Consider the following 27,701-nt stretch of genomic DNA (forward strand, 5'->3'; position numbering starts at 1 on the left):
GAACTGCACTAGTTATAATACATTCACAATGTACAAACGAGGCTGCTTCATTTGTGAGTCTGTAAGATCAGCTACAGTTAACTAGTTTCTATCCTGTGTATGGAGTTTGAAAAATGTTGTTTTTCTGCAGGTAGATTTCGGTTTTGCATCCAGAGTCCTCCAGCAAGTTAGCAGAGAAATGGAACCTGTTCTTTTCTGAAAAATAAATTTGCATGGCCAGGAAGGAGAAGACTGCAGACCTTCTCATGTACATAAACAACCTCTCAGCAGGTATTTCATTTTAAAAAATGTATAACTGAAGCTGGCTGCAGAATTTGAACATAAAATTGACTACATGACGACTCAAAGGTCAGCAATAAGCAGGGTTTTTGGGAGAATTTCCCCCACATACAACACCTTGGGTTTTTGTAAGGTGTTGTATGTGGGGGAAATTCACATACAACACCTTACAAAAGTGTTGAATAGGTTATTGTTGTTATGTTTAAGTGTATTGAGATTAGATTTAGGTGTGCTTGAGCACCCCTAAAAAGAGTCCCTGCTATAAGCCACCTTGTTCTAACTTAATCCATGTTAGAGTATTTAACAATAGTTTGTTTTAAATATTTATGTTGCAGAGAAATGAGGAGATGTGGCTTTGCTGCTGCTGCCCATGCTGATCCCACCAAGAGAGTCAGGCCTACCACCATTGATGAGCCTGTGAGTTAAGACAATTGTTACAAATAGAACAAGCACCAACTGGTAAAAAGAGCTATCCCAAATCGTCCAGCCATATTTACTAGTATCAGTATCAGAGGCGAAAGAAAGTGGTGACTCCCTACCTTTGGTGGTCATAAAGTTTGAATATGTGGTTGAGTTCCGGAATTGAAGCAAATAAAAGCTTGGGCTATTAATCAAGTTTTTACACTATGCTTTTTACTCACCTTTATCAAGGGTGCCAATAAATATGGATGGTGCTGTACATTGTAGTTTGCACTATTTCACTAATGACAGGAGATTATAATGCTTTTATGTACTATGTACTTTTACTTAATCATTTTGTGTGTGCGTGTGTGTGTTTTTTACCTCCACAGATTGGAACGAACATTGCTGAGTATCTCACATGAGCAACGGCGGAGTACCCATTTGTATTGTACGTTTTTTCCTCCATTTTTTTACTTGACTTCTTGGTTGTTTAAGTTAGAGGCCATATCTTGGAGAATCTAGTTTTACCATTTTATAATGACTTTACTTTTAAGAAATGATGTAAATAAAAATATCAATAAAAGAATGGTTGAAATCTGAATCTTTTGTTTATTTCTTAAGCAGTGTAACATTGGTAATAATGATTAAAATAAAAACCACCAATAATTATTGGTGATGGTGAATGAATAATGTTAACCCAATTTTTAACCCAGAATTTGGGTTGTAATTTTTAACCCACGTATTGGTAGCTTTAACCCAGCAATGTAGTCATTTTTACCCAGCTGCTGGGCAGAAAACATAACCCAACATGCTGGGTTGGTTAAGGGCTGGGTTAAAGATAACCCAATGTTGGGTTGGTCCTTATCTGACTCTGGGTTATTTTTGGGTTATTTCTAACCCAGCAGTTTTTAGAGTGTAAGAAAAACTCCATGGCATGACCGGTCTTTCTGATACCAGTTGAAAAGTCAACCAAACAATCAAATAACATACCATGCTGAAGTCAGGTGAGATGTTTGCAACTACATGACCTTTTATCAATCCAGTTGTAGCAGGGTATATACAGAAATACCAACACGACTTCGAGCTGCAACTAGCGGCAACCTTTCGAAATTCAGTGTTAGAGGTAACTAATTATAAAGTAACGGATTACAGTCATTTTGTTACTTAACTTTCTGAGTAAGAAAGTGTAGCAATGCTTACAATTCAAATCAAGTATAAAGTTACTGGATACTTTGTTCCTTTTTTGCTTCAATAAAAACACTGGCCTATACACAATTATTTGTTATTTAATCCTAACCCAAGATAAAAAAAGTTATTTCATTGTTTGTGTAGGAAGAGCACACACCACTTCTCCAGCACTACACTCTTTATTTCACTATCATTCTATCTCAATCAAGACAAAATGACAAATGAAAATCAGAAAAGGTTTACTGGACTTTCTTCCAAATAGGCCCACGACCATACGCAGTACACACACACACCCTTGCTGTCTCATATACTTTACCAGTCAAGGTATCACATTCAAAAATAGGTCACATTTTACAAAAATACTAATTATTGATTGGGTGCTGCTGGAGAATGTGGGCCCCATGACGAAAATTTAAAAAAAATAACCCCTTAAATGATGACTTCTGGGGAATTTTGTGAAAACTAATTGATAAATTGACTTAAAATATATTATATTATAATATATTAATAGCATATTACAATACAACCTATAAAAACCTACACAGGTTGTTATATTCAACTAATTTTAAGCAAGACTATTGGGACTTTGATCTCATCACATACTACATCAAGGGAGTAAGCCTAGGGCCTATAGAGAGCCGAAGTCAAGCCCTTCTACTTCCGGTCCATGGGACCCATCTTTCAAAAAAATATGAACAGGAGTTAATAGAAATAACAATAATTTTTTGGTCCAGTTTGAATTGTGCCACGAATTTCACATATGATGTGTGTGAATTTAAAAGATAATTTTTCACGTCAAGAAAGTACTGTTGTTCGATAGACTTCAAAAGTTATGTTGGTTTTTTGAGAATCCGCTCAGTGGACTACATCTCTCGTCTCGAACGATGTACGATCGAAAGATTAGCTGTTATGCTAGTTAACGGTTGCATCTTGCTGCCTGCTATGTCACTCTTATGTACAGTCTATGGACGAATACAACTTACCTGATGTGTTTAATTCTCTGACTCATGGTATTTTCATCGGCAAGGAAAGCCTAATTAAGACCTGTTGCTGGTATGCTTGTACAATCTAGTGTGGCTGTGAATGAGCTAACGTCACTAGCGCGACTGATGGGTTTGTAGTCGTTGGAATTACGATCTATCACAATATTGTAATTCACCAATGACATAAAATTGACAAATATCATATGGGTAATTCAAGGCACAAGTCAATCGGGACCAGAAAATCATTTCTTTTTCGCAATAGACTGCCGTTCAAATTTTTTTGAAAGATAGATCCCATGGTGGCTAACGGAAGGGTTGTGACTTCGGCTCTCTATAGCTCCTGAGAAAGCTTTGAATAATGTAAAGGTCACACCTGTTAAACTAATACTTAACATGACATTTACTGAGGGTAGAACATTTTAAATCTTAGCCTAATAGCCTAAACCTTATCTTATATCCTAAACAAAGCAACACTGTCAGGCCTATGTTTAACCTCTATTCTGTAGTCAAGGCAGGGGTAGCTCATTGCAAATAACCCCTTATAACATGTGCATAATGTTTACATGTTATATTCTTGTTTTTTTCCCCTTTCATTTAATTATATATTTGTTTGAATGAAAAGGCCTTCTGCCTTTATGGGGACTTTTAATTTGAAAAGGGGTTATTGTGATACTGTATGTAGGCCTAGTTTAGGCTATGTCTGCTGCTCTTACAGCCTATGTAATTGAAAACGCGATGGCGCAAATTATTACTTTTTTGGATGACAATGACAGCTAGTAGCGTAGACATGCTGATAGCTTCAATGACGCATATTTATGTGGAGAGACAGTAGCCCTACGTGGCCGATGAGCCACTGAGCCAGGCAGTCGACTCTTCCACCTCCGCACATTCTTGTTTGCTGGCTAGTATAGACATTTATTGTCTTTTTACAGACGTGGCAATAAGCCTCTTGGCTGTTGCCAACTAGCCTAAGCCAGTCTTTGAAACTCGAGTACTCTAACCAAATGTCCAAAAAAAAAATTTTCCATGACTGTCAATAGTAGCGAACTTTTAGCAACAAGTTTGGCAGCAAGTCAGCCGTATATCCAGTTTGAGGGGGCGCTAAAAGTTTTTACCGCGAACGCACACTGACATATCCCTCAGGTCCTATTCGCACATAATTTGCGTGAATTTATTTATATTATATTACTTATATTTTAAGTAATATAATATAAATAAATTCATGCAAATTTTAGGATAGGCCTGCACTTAACACAAATGGAAAACCTCATAGTTAGTGGTTCGAAAATGTAATACCTCATCAGATGACGTTTAATACTTTTAAATGGCCTTAAATTTGGCTAATTTCATTTACTACCTTTTAATGCCTTTTACAACCCCGCGGACACCCTGTGTAGTAGGCCTAGATCCCAACCACAATTGATGAATTGTGATGAACTGCCTTACCTATGATTGTTTTGAGATTTTAGAGGTTTTATATCGATGCTACAGAATGTGGCTGGTGCTACAAAACTTTTAACCTCTGTAGCACCAGTGCTACTTGCAAAAAAAGTTAACGTACAACTATGCTTATCCGTCCTGGCAAACTTCGTCCATTATGCATCAATCAGGAATCAAACCCTGCTCGCCCTCGTCGCAGTACTGTGCATTCTTATTAGTCTGTCAAGTCCATGTGAACGAAGTGACAAATGGCTCAACTGTCTCTGACTGTTCTACTGACTTGGGTTAAACAAAATGAAAAGGCATTTTTTTTTAGAATCTTCGGTGCGCCAGTTCCATTGATTATAGCGGAAAATAGGGTGCGTCTTTGACTTAACGCTTGTCCAGTCTCCAAGTGTCTCATGCGCTATCGTTACACTATCAAATCTATAAGTAGCCGTGACAAATAGGGTATAAGATATATAAACTCACACTATTGTATTATCATATGTTTGGTAATAGCTCAACTGTCTGATTGTTCTCCGGACTTGGACTGACTTGGAAACTCGATGCGTCATGGAAGCAGTAAATCAAGTCGCATCAAAAACAGTAGTGGCAGAACTCCCAAGTGCCACCTGGAGGTTGTTTGGGTCAACTGCAGTTTGTGCCATTTCAGCCGAGAATATGGTATGTGATTCGTGCGTGGACACAGAAGTGTTGACGATGGGTCCTGTCGCAGTAATATCAACAAGCAATGAGCCTTCCAACAGAAATCAATGGGATTTCACAAAATGTCAAATAAAACATGACAGAAACTGTATTTCGACGAACATCACTAACCACTCGGTGAGTTGCACAGTTTTGAAAAGAACGTGAAGGGTTGTGTCGTGGAAAATGTCCACTTCCGAATCCAATTGTCCAATTAACAATACCACTTGACTATTTAGTAATTTAGCACGCTGAAACCAGGCGTCCGAAGGAGACAATATAGATAGAAGATTTTCTAGACTGTTGATCTTTATTCCCTGCATGGCAATGATAGTACAGCCCAACCAAAGTCCAGACCAACAGTCAAAGCAATAGGGAGAAGGTGAGATGTTACCAGCTGGTACCCTCGGCGAGATCTCCCCTACGGATGGCTATACACTATATTTTATACTCCTCCGCCCTTGAGGCGTGCCACCCTCTCATGCCAACTCAAACAACACCCTTCACCAATCAGTACCACGCAGGGTCGCTTACATTAGTGGAAACCATCTTCCCATCATTCATAAAACTATATGCAAACATAATGCATAGGTAACATATGTAAAATAGTATAACCCTAAATTTTCCTGGTTCCTTCAAGTTTGGTGAGTAAAGGCCTTCTTATCTGATTCTCTTCCTAGCTGGACAGGCCCTAACTCATGAGGCACAATGGCCTCCTCATCCCGGTCCCGTCCATTCCTTGCCAGCTTGATAACACCCCCCTTCCCTTGACCATGTATGGAGGAGATGCTTTTATCCTGGTACCCCCATTACTTTTCCCCTCACCCCACTCCTCTGACAGTTGGTCTGGCCTACACAGGATACAATGACCTCACCCTGATCACAGCAAATGCCGTGGCATTAAGACTTATGACACTCATGACTTCATTCTTCTAAAACATGAAAACCCATGCACTAGTATATGAAACCCATGATTACATCCCTTTACATCCTGAAAAACCACCATAGTTGTTTTAAGGACATGTTTGTGCATTCTAAAAAGGTGAAAAAGTCGAGACAGGAACCATCGTCAACATTTCTGTGTCCCCCACTCTAGTTCATCCAAAACAAACCAGAAAAGGGACTCAAAGTGCTAAATACCAGAATTATCCTTTAAAGCAAAACTCCTACCTAGGATCTTTTTGTGAATGTACCCAAGTCAAACTTTGGTTTAAAAGCATAATTGCGACATAAATGTCACTTTTAAGATTGACCGTATTTTTCGTTTTCTGGTCAAATGGCCTTTTGAATGGGATTGCTAGGGGCACTACTATAATCGCATCAAAATCGCTATTTTTAAAACACTAAGAAGGCTCGACACAACATGAAACTTTGCTCAAAATATCACCAGGGTCTCTACACATGAACTCGAGCTTTGAGAACATTGGTTGTGTACACCGAGTTTACTAAAAAGATTTTGAACAACTCACTAGCAGTTGTTTTTTCCGCTCGCCGCCATTTTGCCAGTCAAGAAGTGAGTTGTTCAAAACTTTTCTTTTTAGTAACATCAGGGCCTTACTTGCGTTTACCGCTAAAACATGACTTGTCACATAAACATTGTCTATGTGAATGATATGCATAAAGTCTATCAAAATAAATATCCATATCGGTTACACTTTACATAACAGTGACATGACACTGTCATGAACATATCATAATCAGGTCATAAATGTTTATGACGTAACGCTTCTGTTATTAAGTGACATTTGGTTTTTGTCATAACAAGGTAGGGTTAGGATTAGGAAATTAGAATTCAAATTTATTTTAGTGTGTAGTTGGTTTGACTATTGTGCACTGGCCAGTTGTTCTCGCCCCACTATTCCCATCTAAAAGTCAAAATAAAATAAAAAAAAAATGAAATAAAAGTTAAAAAGAAGAGATAAAAGAGAGGAGCTATGAAAAAAAGACAGAGTGGTTTAAAACTTTAATTTAATTTTTCATTCAGACCTTGTGGGTGTAGTGTTTGAAGTTTTAAAATCCATAATCTCTCTGCTCTTTTCCTCTGTAAAATTGTCCAGCCTGGGTTCCCTTCAAGGCCACAGACCCTCAAATGTGTGATGATGTGCGTCTGGAAGTGTGTGACGAGGTAAGTGTTGGGTTAGGGTTAGGATTAGGGTAAAAGGGTAAGGGTTCATGTGTCATGACAGTGTCATGTGTTCATGATGATGTCATGTCACTCTTATGTCGATACTGTCAAGTAAAGTGTTACCTTGAGGGAGCTAAATGGTCAACTTTATCACCCTTTTGGAAGGACAACATGGGGTGCAAACCCATTTTTTCTGTGGCAACCCTGTAATGCTTAAAAACATTAGATCTACCTTTTCTGTTTTATCATCCTAATAGAACATGCCCAAAAGTTGGCACCTCAGATTTACAACTTTAAAAGAAAAAAGTCCACCGGGACCGTTCGCTTCTACCGGTGAAATTTGAACTCACTTAATGCTTTATTCACATCATAACACTAGTTAGTAGTGATTTTAGACTTTACAAGAACATTATCAGTTCTGAAAAAGAACATTTTAAATCAGAGCTGCTTTAGCCAAAATACTTCAAATATCTTCAGTAGGGTACATACTGAATGTATATGGAATGGTATAGTGACACACTTCATGTATGCACACATTTGAGGAGTTTGGTTCCAAAACGCGATAAGCGAGTTCGCGCCAAAATCAGTGTGAAGTGTATTTCGTCACTATTGATGAACCCATATTACATTTTCACCAAAATGCGATATCCGCCATGTTCTACTATATAAAATACTGTAGAAAGATTTTGATATAGAGTGGAAAGAAACAAAACATGAATAATTTTGATGGCATCAAAGAGCCTGAAAAACAATCATATCCGTGAGAATATCAAGAACATGAGGCACTGAGGTGGAAAAATGCCGACTGTCTCTTGCACTCACACAAAAAGCTCCAACTTCTGTCACGCTGACACGTTAACCCCAGACGATCTTCAGAGAAACTTCCAATCCTTTTACTGTCATTCGACAAAGACCGAGCAGGACCAAGCCATTTTACAGCTCATCACCATCACAAAAGTTAAACGGAGACGTCCGAAAGTTGACAACACTGACAGGCAAAAGGAGAGGGATGTCACAACTGAATACCACTTGCTGACTGAAGACCATCCGACGAAGATTCCAGTCTGCAAGGTCACCTTTTGCAGCGTATTGGGCGAGTTAAATGTTGTTTTACTAGCCAATATATAACAAGTACTTCATTGAAGATTCAGTGATGCCGGCCTGCTCGTATTACCTGTATGGTATTATCTGCATCATTGTATCATTATCATAGGTGCAGCGGGAACGCCCCTTACTATCGCACGGGAGAACAGCGTTGCTCCCTAAGCTGCGAAAATGTGTTTTTATCCCATGTTTATAAACGTATGTCAAAATACTGGTCACATTGAAAATTGCCTATGCTGATGTGATATGCTGATATCACTGGCTTTTCAACATTGCCCGGCGTATAGGCATGCTATCAAAGTGCAAGTGAGGCACTACTACTTTTAGTGTGGTTTGACTAGCGTCAGCATAGTAACCTAGTCTGTCCCATCACATGGATATAATGAGCATTTGTCTCATAGGCATACAAATCCAATAGTAGAGATATTAAATGTCTCTACAAGAGTTTAAATTGGTTATTTGGTAGCCTACTGGAGTTATTTCTCTGTGACTATTCTGTACGTTCATCTGCCTTGCTGTTTTATTTTGAATCTCCCCTGGTGAGGAAGACAATCAAATGATGTGGTGCATGTAAAGTGGATGAAGAAACAGCTTGTAAAGATTCACATCCAAACCTTCACGTGCAGGGCTAGCCATTATGGGAGAAGGGGAGCACCTGGCCGTAAGTACCTACCCAGTGACCTCAGTGCGAAAAAAATGCACAAGCTATTCGACCAGCAGAATCATGATCCAGTCAGCTACTCCCTTTTATTACACTGTTTTTCGGCACCAATTCAGAGTTCAGGACCCCAGCATCTCTGAAGATGAAAAACGTAGGGAATCACATTTACAATCACACTTACATTTTACATAGAAGAAGAGGGCAAGTGTTTTATGATCTGCTGGGTAAGGTAGACCATGATGCGGTGACTGTCTGCTTCGATATGATGCAAAATTTAGTGCTCCCTTGTACCCCCATCGGTCAGGCATACTATTCCCGACAGCTCTATATGTATGTCTTTGGAGTCGTTGTCCACCATGGGAAGGGCAGTAGGCAAGCCATAGATGATGTCCATCTCTTTACATGGATGGAGCACGAGAATAGGAAAGGGAGTAATATGACTGCTTCTGCCTTGGACCACTGTTTACGTGAAGAGTTGACTGGTGCTGTTCACCGTGCTCAAAGGCTGCGATTGTTCAGTGTTGCTGTTTACCTTGATAGAGGAATTTCCAAGGATTGGTGCCAAGTATGTGTTTCCCATCAGGGGGTACAGTTTTCTGCCAGTGGATTGTGTGTTTGGAAGGAACGAGCAACAAGTTTGCAAGAAGGATACCATTCTAATGCCGGAGGAGTATTATCAGATCTTGCGAAATCATGGAAAGTTCACATCTACGGGCAACACTGGCAGGCTTATGATTTCAAGGAAGAAACACAGGCTTTTGTAAATGCACAGAGGTCATTTAACTTAAGTGAAGCGAGAATGCTGGAAGTGAAGAACGACAAAGTCGGGTTCAAGGCTGTGTACGGTGAATACTGCTTTCACTCAGTACTGAAGAGAGGGAAGACGTGGGCAAGCTTCAAGCCAAGTCAACTTCCCAATGAAAGCACAGTGAAGGAAGAAAAAGAAAAAAAGATGTGCTTAAAGCGTAACTTTCGCCAAAATGCATCCTAGGGTGTTTTTGTGAATGTACCCGAGTCAAACTTTCGTTTAAAAGCATAATTACGGGCCCCAGCTGTGGCGCAACTGGCTGGGGCACCTGCACCGTACGCCGGCGACCCGGGTTCGATTCCCGCCCCGTGGTCCTTTCCGGATCCCACCCCGACTCTCTCTCCCACTAACTTCGTGTCATTCTCCACTGTCCTATCAAATTAAAGGCATTAAAAAAGCCCCAAAAAAAATATATATAAAAAAAAAAAAAAACATAATTACGTCTGAAGCGCCACTTTTAAGCTTGTCCGTGTTATCGTTTTCGGGTCAAATGGCCTTTAGAATGGGAATCGTAGAGGCAAGGGATGGAAATTAGCCACCCGCCCCCTGCCAAATTCGGGTCGTTTTGTGAGTGAATTTGGTCAACTTACCAGCCACTGTGGCGGGTAAATAGAGCTAGCATACCACAAATAGTCAGATCCGGTCTAATTTTCATACTTATTGTTTAAAATAAGGTTGGTTAAAAATAAGAAAGTGTCTGTAGAGATCATGTAACGTTACCTATAAGGGTAAATAACGCTGATTTGAAGTTCTACTACAACAACTGAGCCGCCACCCGCAGCATAGCCTATAGGCACTGGTGCAGGGCTTCACTTTTTGCCACCAGGCTACCATTAAGAAACTGTCACTATGCTTTCATGTGCCACTGCTAGCTTATTTCAGGATGACTGCATAAACATAAATCTAGCGAGATCTGTGGATCTGTGCTGTATCTTCACAGGCTAACATTCACGCAAATAGTTCTCTTTTGAATTGGCCCGTATAGCTACAGTATTTTAATCCGGCCTGCGACACGCTGCTATTTAGACCTATGAGGCAGACAGACGGACATCTCCACACCCATTCGTCGTAGTGGAATATCTCACAAACTTTTCATTCAAGAAATTACAAACCGTATATCAGAATAAACAGCAGAACTTACCGAACACATAGATGTAAAGCATTCCCTTATACAATTAGCCCTTCCAGAGTAATCCGGTTTTGAAATTGAAGCAAATGTCTACAAGGTCTCCAACTTTGGGCTTTTGTCATACACAGTGTTGGGGAAGTTACTTTTAAAAAGTAGTGTTTGTTCATTACTCGTTACTTCTCAAAAAAGTAACCCGTTACTTTACTTAGTTACCCTCTATGGAAAGTAACTTTTTACATTACCCGTTACTTTTACGTTACTTTTATGTTGCTCGACTTTGGGCAGAACCCAATAAATGTGTAGGCCTACATAAAAGTTTTACTATGGACGACATAATTTTTTTATTTCTTTTGTGCTCTTTATTATAAAAAATGCCACAGAGCACTTGACAAGAAAACATTGGGCTTATAGGCTTCAACACTACCACTAAAGCCCTATGAAACAATATCATATAACATAGCCTCGATACATCTTAGGCATATAGGTGAACACAAAATATATGAGGGGTTATTTTATAGCCTTATACTCTTTCATTAAACAGGCGCTCCTGCGAAATTTGGTTCAAAGCTAGTGCAAATCGTATCAATAAGAGTTAACAGCAGTGTACAAAATCAGGGCACAGTGTAGGCTACAACTAACACCCACATTCCTCCCCTTAGTTTCAACGAGTTCGAAGTAATGTGAATACCTCTATTCCTCAGATTTTAGCGTTGGCTGCGTCTCGCTTGCTATGATTGCTCTTCATTGCCACCAGCCTCTGTCACGTACCGTGTGGAGCTATGATTGCACTTCATGCTACCAGCCTCTGTCACGTAGGCTGCCGTGTGGAGCTTGTGCCTATTGCGCAAGCGTGCAGCTGAGAGTCACTGTCAAATCTGTCCCTGGGAAAAGTAACGTTGCACCGATATAAAAAAGGAACTACGTTACGTTACCAAATTTTCAGTAGTAGTGCGTTACACTACTTTTTACTCAAAAAAGTAGTTACGTTACTGTAATTCGTTACTTTGTAACGTGTTACACACAACACTGGTCATACATGATGAGGCCAAATACAAAATAAATGTTATCAATATCGCTTAGATAACTGTAAATATTAAAACCAAAGTTTTTCCAATGTAGTTTTAAAAAATGCTAAGCATGCATATTAAGTTTCTTAAAGTTGAGCTGTGATTAAATTGTTCAGTGCATGATTTCATAACAGGCCAAATAGAAAATAAATGCTGAATGTTAAATAGCCTTGATAACTGTAAATAATTAAATCAGATGATGTAAAGTATAGTTAGATCAAGTTGGAGAGTTGGATTATAGGATGCTCCAGAAAACACACAAACGCAATGGGGTCATTCCCCGACACAATGGGGTCATTCCACATCAATTCAACCAGGGCCCACGCAAGGTCTCAAAAAAATCTGAAAAAATTACCAGGTGTACCCATGTTTTCCAGGAGACACACTGTAAAATGACTTTTATGTAAGATCAATACTTACAGGGGGAGGGGGGTGTCGATTTTGTTCGGCCTCTTTTTTTTGTCAAAGTTCACAAGACCATAGCACAAGAACTAAACCATGTAGGAGGTAATTTTGCATGCTGGTACATAAATAGGAATAGTAGGTAGCAAAATCGTCACACTTGTTCTGGATGATCCTGCATGGTCATAGCTGTCCCTCAAAGTTGATCAAAATTTTATTGAGTTTTTGGCTGGGCTAAAGTTTGAATGAAGTTTCTAAGTTAAACTGTTCAAGAGAAATTGCGTACGGAAAAAGTGGTAAGCGGAATAATAATAATAAGAGGAGGAGTTTTTCGGATTTGGAGAGGAGGACTTGGAGGGGGTCCTGTGTGGTCCAGGGGAGGACGAGGAGGGAGTCGAAGAAGGAGGAGCGGCCGGCAACTTCACCGAGGCCGGCGACTTCACTGGCTGTGGTGAGGGAGGCGCCCAGGGAGTGGCTAGATGTGACAGGCAAGGCGGTGGCCACTGAGGGGGAGAGGAAGCGATCTGATGGGAGGATCCCTTTTGTACACACCAACCCACGACCTGGTCCGCAGAGAGTTTGGGATTGTAGTGATCCATACCTTTTTTTTAAAGCCTTTTTTAGCGATTGTGTCATTGATCTCATGGTGGCTGAGACAAACCGCTATGCTGAGGCGTTAGCTTCCACCGAGCTAGCGAGTCACTCTCGTTTACGTGACTATAAACCCACTGATCGCTCTGAGATGGAGGCGTTTTTGGCCATTCAGATCAGCATGGGTCTGACTAGAAAGCCTCAAATCGCTGATTACTGGAGCACCCAAAGTTCACTGGGCTTGACACCAAATTTCGCCCGTGTAATGACACGCAACCGCTTTCAGCTCTTGTCCTCCTGCATCCACTTCAATGACAACTCTCTGAGGTTGGAGAGAGGTCAGCCGGGTTATGATCCACTTTTTAAAATCCGCCCACTTATGGATCTAGTCCTGAAGAGTTTTCAGAGCTTAGTACTACCCCCACTTTAACACCTCTCCATTGATGAATCCATGGTTTCATTTCGTGGAAGGGTGTTTTTTTCGTCAGTACGTGCCAAATAAAAGACACCGGTTTGGTCTGAAGAATTTTGTCCTATCAGGCGACAAGTAATTACATTACCTGTGACACATTATACACTGGAGGGGCCTTCAACTACAATCGCTGTCTGGGTATTGGCCATAGTTCAGTTGTTGGCTTGCTAAGGGAAGCCAAGCTTTTGGGGAAGGGACACAGTCTCTATACTGACAGCTACTACACCTCACCCACTCTTTTCCAAGAGCTCCACCGGCAAAACACTGGCGCGTGTGGAACTGTTCGTGTGAACAGGAAAGGCATGCCCCCTCAACTCCATTGTCTGAAACGGCGGCCTTCAGATCCCCTGTGTTTTTTGAAAAACGTCCACTTTTAACTGCGTCTTTTCGTGATGCTGGCACAGTCACCGTCCTCTCCACAGTGCACGACAATCTCGTTATCACCAAACGAGTGCGTAGCAAGGGTCCTGATGGCTACAGAACTTTGCGCAAGCCAAAGAGCGTGGAGGACTACAACCGCTTCATGGGAGGGGTAGATCACGGAGACCAGCTATGCTCCTATTACAGCTACCAACACCGTGCAATGAAGTGGTACCATCGGTTGTTCCATCATATCCGAGAGGTCGCATTTGTGAATGCCTACATCTTGCACAAAGAAAGTGGCAATACAATGCAGTCGGCTGGATTCCGCGAGCTTGTGGTGAAGGGGCTACTGAGACGGAGGCAAATTGAGCTCACTCCTCCTCCCAGGCCAATCAGCACACCGTTAGTGCCTGCGGGCGTCTCACTGGTCGACACTTTCTCGGACAACACGAAATCAGCGTCCGGACTGCAAAAGTCTGTTCCCGCTGAAGCGCAGTCCAGATGACGACATAGAGGGAGGAAGCAGACACCTTTCTTCTGCAAGACCTGTCCAGACCACCCTGCACTGTGCCCCACTGACTGCTTTGAGATGTACCATACAAAGCTTGTGTACAAACACTGGTGAGATGTTGTTTGCTTATTATAGTAGGCTATCTAGTATGTGATTCTGCTAGTATCTGGTAAATTACATTAATTTTAATATGCACATGTTGATATGCATTTTCCTTGTTTCATACAATGTAATAATTACTACTATTGATTATATAAAAGTTATTTATGCACGTTAAATTACACTGCTAATAACTATAAATGTAGACATTTGCCAAAATGTTCCATTTTGTTTGAATTTTCTTCTCTAAATATAGTTTTGTTTTCCTTTTTTTTTCAGAATCTTCCATCTCAGGCATCCACCACTACCAGCCTAGGTTGTCTAGGAGCACTTTCAATCAGTTAAATCAGCCTTCTTTCAATCAGTTCAAAGGATCAGTTCTTTCAATCAGTTCAAATTATCAGTTCTTTCAATCAGTTCAAATGATTAGTTCTTCCAATCAGTTACTGTTCATTTTTAGAAATCTATACAAAACTTGAACTGATATTTACTGTTAGTTTGTTCAAATCTCTACCAGTGTGGAGGTTTTCCTGTTCATTTTTAGAAATCTATACAAAACTTGAACTGATATTTATTGTTTGTTTGTTCAAATCTCTACCAGTGTAGAGGTCTTGCTGTTCGTTTTTAGAAATCTATACAAAACTTGAACTGATATTGTTTGTTCAAATCTCTACCAGTGCAGAGGTTTTACTGTTCATTTTTAGAAATCTATACAAAACTTGAACTGATATTGTTTATTTCTTCAAATCTCTACCAGTGTAGAGGTTTTACTGTTCATTTTCAGAAATTCATACAAAACTTGAACTGATATTTATTGTTTGTTCAAATCTCTACCAGTGTAGAGGTTTTACTGTTCATTTTTAGAAATCTATACAAAACTTGAACTGGCTATAGTAGCTGGCTAGCAAGTAGCTGGCTAGTAGTACTACTACTAGTTTCCAAAAGATGGTCAGAGTTCTTTTTTGTTCACTTCAACAGTTATTACATGTAGCTGTATACTCAAATGAAACATGGATCTAATCCAATGTGTTTTCAAAGGCAAAATAGGAAATGAATCACAGAGAACATGAGTATTGTGGCCACATATAGGTTGCTCCCCGGGCACAACACTGGTCTCTGCTGTTAGTGTGCTCACAAGAACTTAACCTATGTCAGTCCTTTACTGTTTGCAGATGTTAAAAAACACCCCAGCAGGTGGACATTTTTTCTTTATGATCTGCAAATTGTCATGTGCAAAGTATCTTGGTTTGTCACCAATACCACCAATAGTATATATACTCTTTTGATCCCGTGAGGGAAATTTGGTCTCTGCATTTATCCCAATCCATTGAATTAGTGAAACACACTCAGCACACAGTGAACATACAGTGAGGTGAAGCACACACCTTGCTCAAGGGCACTTCAGCCGTTCCTACTGGTCGGATTGAACCGGCAACCCTCCGGTTAGTTCAAAGCGCTAACCAGTAGGCCCACGGCTGCCCTCAATTACCAAAAAGAACTTATTATTTATATTTATTGTTCAATTTTACTACAGGGGTGTTTATGTTTAGTCATTCTAAACCTTTCTGGACCTGAATTTAATTGCAAAGGAACAGCATAAATAATGACATGCATGGTACTACATGATTAACATGTCACTGATTGTTAGACTACCTGATTTATCTGAATTGAAACCGCCTACCGTTTGTCACATTGTATGTTACTCAATCATTTTGTAATGATGTAATGAGATGTGTGAATATTTAGAGTATGTAATAATATATTATTAATTGATTAAATTACATATCTTCCTATGAATATTATCTATTGTGTGTGTTTTTGAGGTGATAATTCATTAGTACATATTACAAATTGTATTGTGCAACTGCTGTTTGTAATGACCACAATGACATACACAATGTTTTTTGTAGCCCTAGATAGAGGCAGTGGTGTAACATCCTTTGTTATTTGACTGTAGCTATCAAAAAGTAGTGTAAAACCAGAAAACAGATACTTTATACACAGGTTGACAATATCCAGCAGATTTTTGGGGGATTTAGAATGTTGTTCTGGCAGTGAGGGGGTGCAGTATTCTAGAATTCTGTGGCAGTTAAAGAGTTAAACTATTAAAGAAAAACTTTTTAAAAATCCCCATAGACTTAACATGGCCGATTATGACGTCATAATACGGCCATTAAGCAATTAGAATCCTATGGCAGGTGTTCAGGCCACCTGCAGCCTCAGGCTTTAAGCATACAATCTGGGTCAATTAAGACTACACATCCTATTCAACTGTTTCCTCTGCCCAAAATTGTTTCAAAATAAAAGTCCTCACTACAATAATCCACTGTTAAACAATGTAACCCATTAAACTACTGAACTTTTTACATTCAACTTTTAAACGGTCTACTTTTAAACTATCATTAAACTATCTATCTATTAAACTAGCTGTCTATCAACAACGTTTAAACTATCTACATTCAACTTTTAAACTTTTAAACTATATACATTCAACTTTTAAACAGTCTACTTTTAAACTATTATTAAACTATCTATTAAGCTGTCTATCAACAACTTTTAACTTGTCATCAACTATGTCAACACTTGTCATCAACTATGACTCCTACCCACTGTAACTAGTTAGCATGGTTAACATAGTTAGCATTGTTATCATGCTAGTTAGCATAACTACTAAAAATGATTAGCTAGGTCAGCTAAGTCACATGGTTAACATAGTTAGCATTGCTAACATAGTTAGCATGTTTACCAAAACTGCTAGAAAACGTTAGTTAAGTTAGCTAAGTAGCATGGTTAGCATAGTTAGCATTGCTAACATGTTTAGCAAAACTGCTAGAAAACGTTAGCTAAGTTAACTAAGTAGCATGTTAGCATTGCTAACACTGCTATAAAACATTAGCTAAGTAGTATGGTTAGCAACGTTAAAAATCTTAGCATAACTGCTAGCAAACATTAGAGCCATTCCAACTTTCAGTTATCGTCAAATATCTAACTATACACAGCCATTAAACTATTTAAATATCAACATACATTAAACTTCCAGTCTGTCAACAACTTTTAAACTATTTACCTTCAACTTTTAAAGGTTTTATCATTAAACTATCTATTAAACTAGCTGTCTATCAACAACTTTTAAACTATCTACTGTCTATCAACAACTTTTAAACTATCTACATTCAGCTTTTAAACAGTCTACTTTTAAACTATCAACTTTTATTAAGCTATGCAACCACCATGTCTATCCTAGCATCACCGTAGTAACCATCTCTGTATTATCTGTTTTAACTATACATGATATTTTACATCACAACTTTAGCATTTTCATGCACTGGTAATTCCTTGGAATTGCATTTCTAGTTAGCTTTGTTAGCATAACTGCTAGCAAACATTAGAGCCATTCCAACTGTCAGTTATCGTCAACTCTACCTATATAGAGCCTTTAAACTATTTGTCTACCAACACACATTAAACTATCAGTATGTCAACAACCTTTAAACTATCTCCATATAACTTTTAAACTTTCAACATTCATTAAACTATCTGTCTATTAAACTATCTGTCTATTAACAACTGTTAAACTATCTACATTCAACTTGAAACTGTCTACGTCTAAACTATCAACTTTTTATTTAGCTATGCCATGTCTGTCCTAGCTTCATTTTCATGCACTCGTAATTCCCTGGAATTACATTTTCTAGTTTTATATGGTTTCCTTCACTCTCCATGGTCCCTTCTTTTTAAAGACACCAATTTGACTTGTCTCATGCGAATCTTACTTTTTTTATTTTCCACCCTGAACATGGGCAAAATGCACCATTGAGATCAATATGTTTTGTGTAGAGTTACCACAGTGCCACCTGTGGTTGTATAGAGTAACCTGTGGTAACTCTATACAAAACATATTGATATTGAAAAGTGGGGTAGCCACTGGCCTCTTGACAGTGGCGTTGGAAGTAAGGGTGCGGCCCCGAAGCGCATTAACACACTTGTCATTTTCCTTGTACAGAGTTTCTCTGTCTATAATCTGCAGGCTTAAGGCCTCCTCCTAGAGGAGATTGCCGCGGATAATTCATGGCACAATTGAATGGTAGCCTATTATGGAACTGCGGACCGAAAGAAAAAGAACCTAAACATTTTCCTGATTAGAAAATATTTTTAATTTAGTGTTATCAAATAAAGAGACATGCAATTAGGGGGTAGTGGTGTCAGCGCTCATTCAATGTATGTGTGCGTCTGCGGAAGTAAAACTGAACCACTGGAGATGATGTGTGTAGAAGCAACAAACAATGTTACTTAAAGATGAACTGAACTGGAATTTGAAGTACAGTGGGTCCCCGTTAAGTCTGGACGGGTTCCTTCATAAATCACGCACCCCATTTTCTCAGCAGAAATGGCACAAACTGCAGTTGACACAAACAACCACAAGGTGTCACTTGGGTGCCACTACTATTTTTGATGCGACTGACTTACTGCTTCCATGGCCCAGCGGGGGGCACGGAATTTGAATTGATCGCGGTAGTTTAAGCTTACACTTGACAAAACATTCTAATATGAAAATGTAGATGCAATTGTTGTAAAATGGTGCAGCTCCTTTAAGAAAGCACCGTGTGCAGGGATGGAGAGAGAGAAAGCGAGAGGGGATAGGCCTTTGTGTGTTAGAACTTAGTGTGTGGAAAAAGTACGTGCTGTTGAGACTGGAGCGAGTCATATTAAAAAAAAAACGCAAAAAAAAAAGCAATTATTCTCATTCATTGCAACCAAAGCATGCCTGCTTGCCGACGTTCAAACGAAAAATATATCAAAGCACCTTTTGCGTTTGAATGTAGCACGAAAAAATGTTTAAACAGCTGGACAAATGATTTAGCTAATTGATTATATAACCTGTACACCAGCAATTGTTGAACATTGACCTGTACAGGACATTGACAGTAGCCCAGCCTAACAAGCAAATGTTGCAAAATACATCAAAAGACGCAATTAATCAGAAATAAATAATGTAATCTGCATCGCTTTATTTAACAAACTGCAAGCAACAAGAGCATTGAGTTCGCTGTAAGGCCAAACCCAAGAGCAAAGCCTATCTGTTAAGGCAGTCGATAGGCTATATAACGAGCTGTGTGCCTGGAAAGACGATAGATGACGACTCTGGTCATCCCATACCCTCCCCCCACTTCCTGTAGCCTACCATGATGAAGGCCTGTAGCCTAAAACGACTCGTTGCCGTTTTGTGACATTAAGCTTTTTCACGTTAAGCCCCCCTCCCCCATCCCCTTCTATCACAAAAAGTGGGGGAGCGCGGGGCACAAAGTAACACTTTTTGGTAGACAAAGGAGGGTTCTCCGCGCTTCTGTCGTTTGGCCACAATCCGTTGCAACCAGGCCAGGACAGATATTTTAGAGAGGAGAGACGCCGGTGCAGCACAGATGTCTTCTAAATTTTCTTTATTCTTCAGTAAAAGGTGCAGAACATTCTTAAACTTTGACTAACATTTCGATGTGTCGATGTTTTTGACTAACGAACATCGAAACGTTAGTCAAAGTTTAATAATGTTCTGCACCTTTTACTAAAGAATAAAGAAAAATTAAAAAGACATCTGAGCTGCACCGGGCGCCTCTCCTTCTCTCTAACACTTTTGGCTTTGGCTAAATATTTCTAAAATCATTTGAGTTTCACTAGTCACATGTTTTAACAAGCAACACTTGTTATTGAACTAATAACAGGCGTGTGTCGAAAATTGACTTTATTTTCCATAATGGAGAAATAACATATGCAGAGTCTAACCAAGGTCAATCTTGCCAAAAAGCCCTCAAACCTGAAAACACATGAGGCAAAAGTGCAAAACATCACAAAACTAACTAAACTAACAGCGCAAGCATATTTTTGTATTGCAATCATTGTAGCCTACAGTTGTAACAGCTGGCGTAACAGTCGTTTTACTCCCGGATGCGCTCATTATAAAGAACGTTTAACGTGTCCCAAAACAGCTATCAATTAATCACCAAACGTCTTATAAACAAGTATTGCCAGGAGCAACACCTTGCAAAAAATGATAACAATAGGCCTAGGCCTTTATATGGTTCTGCTCCTGCCTAGATTCGAACTCAGAACTACCTGAAAGTTGCAGATCTGTTCTGGAAATACGTGCATTAACCCACTCGACCGTCAGACAACGCATATCTGCTTGAAAGTAGGCCTATTGGGTAGGACTGTAGCCTACACTGGTTGCTGTGGCACAGTCTTGAGTGACCGAATTCGTTTTTCTTTGTCATATGAATGCTGTCATTTTGTTAACATTACTGTTAAGGAGATGCTGTAGGCAAAGTCTATATTTCAACCTCGTTAGTGTAGTAAAAAAAAATCAGAACTATTCACAAGATTTCTGGGCAGCATATTTATGTTCTGTTAGCAAGCAAACTTCTCATGACTACCGACAAAGTAGCCTACTGCCAGCTGACGAAGCTCTCATTTTAAAACATTACTGAGAGACAGACACTGTACAATCAAGAAATCTTGCCACTGAATCCAAAACTATGTTTAACATTATGTACAAGGCTTAGGCTATAGTGGACTAGCATGTTGCAGGGGGGCTGCTAAAAACACAGAAACGCGACTGAAAACTTCGGCCAATCACAGCCCTTGCTGTCGAATGCGCCATCTGGTTCGACCGTGGAACTCCACAGCGGACTATGCTGCCCCCAAGCGGCTGCAGTTGTACTTACATTTCACCATTCACCATGATCGTGAATGAAGTGTCAATTTTTAACTGGGACCCACTGTAAAGGTGATAACAGATGTATTTTATTTCTTCTCATTGGTACAATGATTAAAATGGCTGAATTTATTAAAAGGGATAAAATTGTATGTTGAAAGTGTTGTTGTTGTTGTTACACGGGCGCCGCCATGTTGGATTTCAACAATCGGCTACGTCACTGGCATGGTAAGCTACTCCGCACTAGCAGTAGCAGCCATAGCAGATAAGGAGTCTGAGGCTAGCTGACATGGCTGAGGAAACTAACATTAGGCCTAGCTGAGTTACATATTGACCATAAGCCGTTTATCATAGGCTAGCCTACATCACAAAATCTCATACAAAAAGAAACCAAACTAGTGAAACAAAGGCGAACACTTTAACAGGGGAAATTAATTGGGCATGAATCATACTGAACGCTATTTTGTCAATGAGCAGAAACACACACGACATTCAAACTATTGATAAGATGTGCACTATGGAAACTGGTCTGTAACTTTGGACAAATAAATGCCATTGACTCGCCATTTCCTGACTTAAAAAACCCTTTTCTTGCTTACTTTATCGCAAACTCGGTGGGGCAGCTAGTCTTTTTCAATTCATAAAAGGGCGAGCCCACAGTCTATGTGCCATGGAGCCTAAGTTTCAACTTCGGCTTCATTCACCCAATGCAGTCACTGGTCGCAATTACAAAGTCCGGGAAGGTTCGTTCAATCTTTTAAAGTTTTAAGTGCAGTAGCCTATCTGTCCCCTTTGGAATAATATCTCGAAGTAGCCTCAGATGAGGTCCAGTGTTAGATAGGCAGTGTTAGATAGGCTACCATACGATCCAACCTAGGAAAGGGCTAGCAGCTAAACACCTTGGAAAAACTCTTATGTCAAAGTCCACAAGCTAGCACTCCGACCATAGAGAGTATGACTCCGATGATATCACAGATCGATAATAATGCGTTTACTAGCTGGTAACCACAGCGGGTCTGTAAACAGAATCCAATGTCCCTTTCTACTCACCCTGAAGCCAGTTGTTCACCATCTCAGGGCAGATTGTTGATGCGAGGGAGTTTAACTCGCAAAGCTGCTATCCAAGAGACTCGTGCAATATCAACATCCACAAGGTAAAAATAGGGGTAACGAAGATTTTAACAGTTTCAAGGGAGGGCGAGAGAGAGCCTGTGTGAGTTGCTGTTACGAGTGCCAGTAGTCCAGACTGTGTTAGCCTACATTGAGTGTTATATAGCTTATTTGTACCGTAGCCTTCGCATAGGCCTAATGTAGTGGTGGTGAGTGAGTATGCAGTTGTGTGGAGGATGTACAGTAGGCAATGTGTGTGTGTGAGGGATGGAGGGAGACAGAGAGACAGCGTGCGTGTTGCTGTCTCAAGTGCCCCCTCGTCCAGTTTTCTACATGACCTGTAGGCTAGGTCTACAGTAGCCCATGTTGTGCCGCTATACATTGCACAAAATGTATACCCCCAAAATAAACACATATACATAAATAAACATATTTTCCCGTCACTTTGGCTTCCTCGAACATTTTCCCTAAGTTTCGCCACTGCTTTGCAACAGATAGATTCCAGTGTCCATGCTCCAGCAGCGCCCACAGTCATTTTCACCCAAATGATCCTACTGAAGGTTGAGCTGGAGCCTGAAACCGATCGTCCCCCATCTAGTGGTAGTCAAGACACTACAGGCCTGTCCTTCACAGGCTCAAATGTGTAACCCATGCCATTAAAATTACTAATTTTCGTGTATACATAATATGCTGCAGCTGTTGCCTATAGAACTTCTCAGGTCCTACCATGCCAGTGACGTCATTGAAACTGGCAGCGTTCTAATACTAACAAACGCAATTTTGGTGTTGCTTAAAAAAGGCTGCGTATTGATTTTTTTTATTCAATTTTTTAGTGTCATTTATTTTTAATCTTCATAATCAACACACTATCAATGTTGATTCTTTCAGTTCAGTTAATCTTTAAAACAATGAACGAAGCGGATTTTCATGAGCTTAACCATTAATGAAAGTAAAACAAACAAACGAAACAGCCAGATGCCTCTTCATAAATTAACAAAGACACCTTTAAAAACAATAACAAGTTTTATCGTGAGACTGCATGTTGTTTGGAGCAGCGTATCGGTAGGCTATATTAAAAGCAGAAGATTTTCCGTTTGTTTCAGGATTTAGGCCTACTGGTAATTCACTTTTGGATTGTTTGATTATAGTCTTAACTGTTGGGACTGTCGCAGGAGACGTACTGTAGGCCTATCAGCCATCGAAATGAAAGCTAATCAGGGGGTAATATTGTGGAAACTGAAAAAATGTTGGGTAGGCTAAATATATGGTCCATACTGTACCATACTGGTGCGCATAGACTCAAAGCGGCAAAAGCCGATGTTCCTAACCCTGCTCACAAGTGCCACCTGGTGGTTGTTTGGGTCAATGCAGTTTCACTGGGGAAATATAAATAAAAGACGCGTGATTCACGCGTGAGGTCACGTGAGAATCACATGTGAAGCTGGACAAGTTGAAGTAGTACCCACTGTAGATCACCTTATTAATGGCACACCACCAAACATTTAGTAGTAGTTTGAAGCAGAGCTTACCTGTCGAAGACAAAACGCATGAGTTGTAGGTTAAGGGTTCGAGGCAAACTTTGGAGTTTAATGTGACGTGTAGCACTCTGTTTACTCTGGCAGTTCTCACAGAAGTAGCAATTATCTCCATCAAGCTTCTCCTCCTAGGAAAGACCGGAGGACATCAGAGGCAAAGCCATACACCATCTCTGAAATAATCAAGCTTGAGAGAAAGGGACAGAAACTAAAAATTTCTGGTTTTCATATTTCACATTTTATTACTACAATTATGATACCAGCATCTGTGCTTATATACTCATACTCCTACTCATGAAAATGATGAGCCACTTAATTACAATTTCCCTTTAAACGTAGAAGTGTAGCTGCTTACCCTTAAGAATTGCAGTGCCCTCTATATTTATACTGTGCCCTCTATATTTATTTAGATCCCTGGAAAGTTGAGTGAAGAGGAATATTGTTTTTTGGCAATATATCACAATGATAACAGTGAGACCATTGGGAATGGGAATTGAGACTATTCCTCCATGTTGAAAAATTATTATGTTATTTTACCTCTATCATTTTACATTCATACCTTAGTGAAAAAGGAAATCCTGGTTTACTAATAAAAGTTCACAAACACACTGATTAACATAAGTAGCTGAATATAAATCTGAAAAATATTTTCTAGGGATGCCAACAATTGTGGCACATGAGTCTTTGTTAAAAATGTGCAGCTAAACCCAAAATTATTCTGACACCTAGCAAAAATCAATTTAATGTTGATTTTCTCTTGACCGATATGTTTGTTCTGGCTGTAAATGACACTACCACACTCAAATGCATTAGTTTGGGGTGTTTTTAGGGCCTCAAGTAAATGGCATCATGAGAAAAAAAGATTGTGAAGGAAAACCTCAGGCACTGATCAGGGAACTATGGCCTCAGCATCAGACCTTTAAAGCTGCAGTTGGCAAGTCTGACAGATTGAGGGGATTGAGCCAAAATGCTGAATGTTTACAACTCTCATGCCCCTGCCCCACTACCATCGAGCACCTTCTCACTGAGTTTGTGCTCGTCAGTGCGCACCAGACTGCACCAGACTGTGATTGACAGTCAGCTCTCACACAGCCCTGCTCTGATTGGACCAGAAGAACCGGGAGCTGTGGATTTTTGCAAAACAAATAACAGGCTCTAAGTGGAGATAGAAGTGCAGGTTTTTGTCCTGCTGATTTATGTTGTTCTGTCGGAGCATAGTGTCGGTTTCAGTGAATAGGATCAAAAAAATCTTGCCAACTGCAGCTTTAAACAAGACAATGATCTGAAATATGCAGCCAAAGTGGAAAATAAATGGTGAAGAAACAATACCAACATTTTAGAGTGGCCCAGCCAGAACCCAAACCTGAATCAGTCAAGAAATCTAGAAAGGAGCACAAGGCCCGAGTGATGGCAAAGAACCATTGCTGTCTCTAAATCTGATTGTTATTTAAAAGGTGTGGACATGAATAATAACAATAATAATAACAATAATAATAATAATAATAATAATAATAATAATAATAAGCTTTATTTGTATAGCACCTTTCATACAAAGAATGCAGTTCAGAGTGCTTTACATTTGAAACATTTAACACAATAATAGAGAAGAAAATACTACTACTACTAATAATAATAATAAATTTTGAGGCTAACGCAGCAAAACACAATTTAAGCAAAACACAATTTAAGCTTTTTTTTCAAATTAGTGATTTTTGTTTTTTTGCAGAATGTGCAAGTTCAAGTCATGAAGAAGCCACTCCATGTTTCAGATAACAGTATGGTTGCCTTAACAGTATACATTTTGTCGTTGAAACTGTATAGTTTTGGCAAAAAATCTGCCTCTCTCTTTGTGCTGGGGCGTGTTAGCTAATTTCCATACTGAACTGCAGTTGGCCATTGATGTGCTTTTGTTATTTTTTCGGCCAATCAGCTGCACGTTACAAGCGATACACATGGCTACTTAATATACAGCGACCCTGGTTCTACCTGGAAATGAAAATGGAGAAATGGAGAAAATCAGTAACTTTGACTGCAAATGCTACGAAAGAAGAAAGGAGAACTCTCTCCTTGAGAGACATTCGTGTAGCGACAAAAACTTTCTCCAGAGCGTATGTACAAAATACGGGGTGATTCTATAGCTGCCGAAAGAGAGTGGCAGGACATGCGAATCATTGGCCATCTCGCCTGCTAGCATCACATTTAAAAGTGACTAAGATTGCGCCCATGGTGTTCCTTGATTATTACGCTGGAATGCGAGTATAGTTCCATGTCAAATCAGCCTAGAAAATTGCCAAGTATAATTTTCTGTTGGTCTTATTACAATTTCTAACTTGAGGAGACAAGTTTTAAATAGGAAAATTACCGGAAATCTTAGTCACTTTTAAACGTGATGCTAGCAGGCGTGATGCAAATGGTCTAATGCGATTCAATGATCAATGCTAAGCGCGAGCTAAAAGTGGTATCGCCAGACTCAGAGAACGGCTGGATGAACTTGAGAAAGGTAAAAATCAATTGTTTAACTCAAGGGGAGGTGGAAAATGAGTGTAATTCCCAAAATGGTGGAATACAGGGTTCCTACACATTTTCCATTTCAAAATTCCATACTTTTTCCATACTCAAATTGTTGGATACTTTTCATTGGGGAAGTGCTGTGTTGGAAGGTGCACTCACATTTTTAGCTCTCTGTCAGCAAAGCCTACATATGTTGGAGACTAGTGCACTGCTGGCAGAGGCCTCAGAAATCACCGTAAACAGTATTATTTGTTTGCAATAACAGTTTATCAGATAATGCAGTATCCATGTCTTGGTAACTTTTACAAAATCAAAAAAGTCTACCAGTGTTTTGCTACGCAAACATACCAGTGCACAATGGTATAGGGCACGTGCATAGAACAGGGGTTCTCGATTTGGTACCAGGGTCCCCTTGTGGGAGATTTTTTTCTAAGGACCCCCATTCGATTGTATCTTGATTAAGCTACACAACAGTAGGAATGGTTCATTATGACCTGAGTGAAGTGATTAGTACTGTAGATGCAATAGTCTGGAAACACAAATATTTCTCCATACCCTTGTTTCTTTTTTCCATACTTATCCAGACCTGGAAATTACTAAAATTAAATTCCATACTTTTCCAGGTTTTCCATACTCCGTAGGAACCCTCGGAATATCCCTTTAATGTAAAGGCTGAAAATTAACACAAAGGACCCTATCTAATCCTGTCTAAAATTATACCAAGGTTTTTGTGACCCGTTCATGTTCTGCAACAGTGATAGTTTGTAATTGGCATCTTTTTGCCTCAAATGGTAAATGTCATATTTCTAAGTCTCAATCTGTCCATTTCTTTCCACATATTTCAGCTAAGATCATCTAAATGTTTTTAAGGGGCACCATGGCCCCAGGACCCCGTAGCTTAGCTGGGTTATCAACTTTCTGCAACTAACAGCACCGCTGTTGAAAAATTGTCGGTGAAACACTGAAGTTATCCAAAACATTCAAAGTGGATGCAATTATCTATTTTCCAATTTTGCCCCCCAGCCCCCCACCCCCACCAACCCACACACGCATATATTTTTGCTTGATTCATTACCGCAGGATTCACGGGCACCTACTTATTTTAAACTAGATTGCACATTGCACTCTGCAAGGCCACATGACATGTGAAAGCAAGGACTCAACCCATAAACATTCTCCCAGAAACATTTTCATTTCTACATTCACGAAACATGTTTACCTTTAAGAACTCTGTGAGACACTCTGTGAGATTTTTGTGTCCTTGAATATTAAGTTCCAATTCGTAGAATCGGGAGGGTAGGGAAGATGACCGACCACACTGGTCACATCTGTGCCAAGACAGGAAAAAAAGTCAAGGAAGTTCTTGATACTTCAGATATATCGCACACAACACCCACAAGAAAAAAAGCACCAAAGTGAAACATCAAAACTGTGATTGTATAAGCATAAGGACATGTAGCCTAAAACATCAAAGTTAAATTTTATGTCTGAGACATTGAGAAAGCACAAGGCTGTAGCTTAAGGAAAT

General features: G+C 39.7%; 1 protein-coding gene across 1 annotated transcript in view; it reads right to left on the reverse strand.

Annotated features, from left to right (window-relative positions):
• The window catches only part of usp48 (ubiquitin specific peptidase 48), a gene marked incomplete in the record, with an annotated part of 222,083 nt that overhangs the window by 170,459 nt on the left and 23,923 nt on the right, over positions 1-27,701 (reverse strand). Inside the window, 2 exon segments of the mRNA XM_048254240.1 lie at positions 23,657-23,790; positions 27,393-27,501. Coding sequence (XP_048110197.1) covers positions 23,657-23,790; positions 27,393-27,501 — 243 coding nt within the window.

Source organism: Alosa alosa, chromosome 10 (genome assembly GCF_017589495.1).
Source record: "Alosa alosa isolate M-15738 ecotype Scorff River chromosome 10, AALO_Geno_1.1, whole genome shotgun sequence".
In the NCBI taxonomy this organism is placed as follows: domain Eukaryota; kingdom Metazoa; phylum Chordata; class Actinopteri; order Clupeiformes; family Clupeidae; genus Alosa; species Alosa alosa.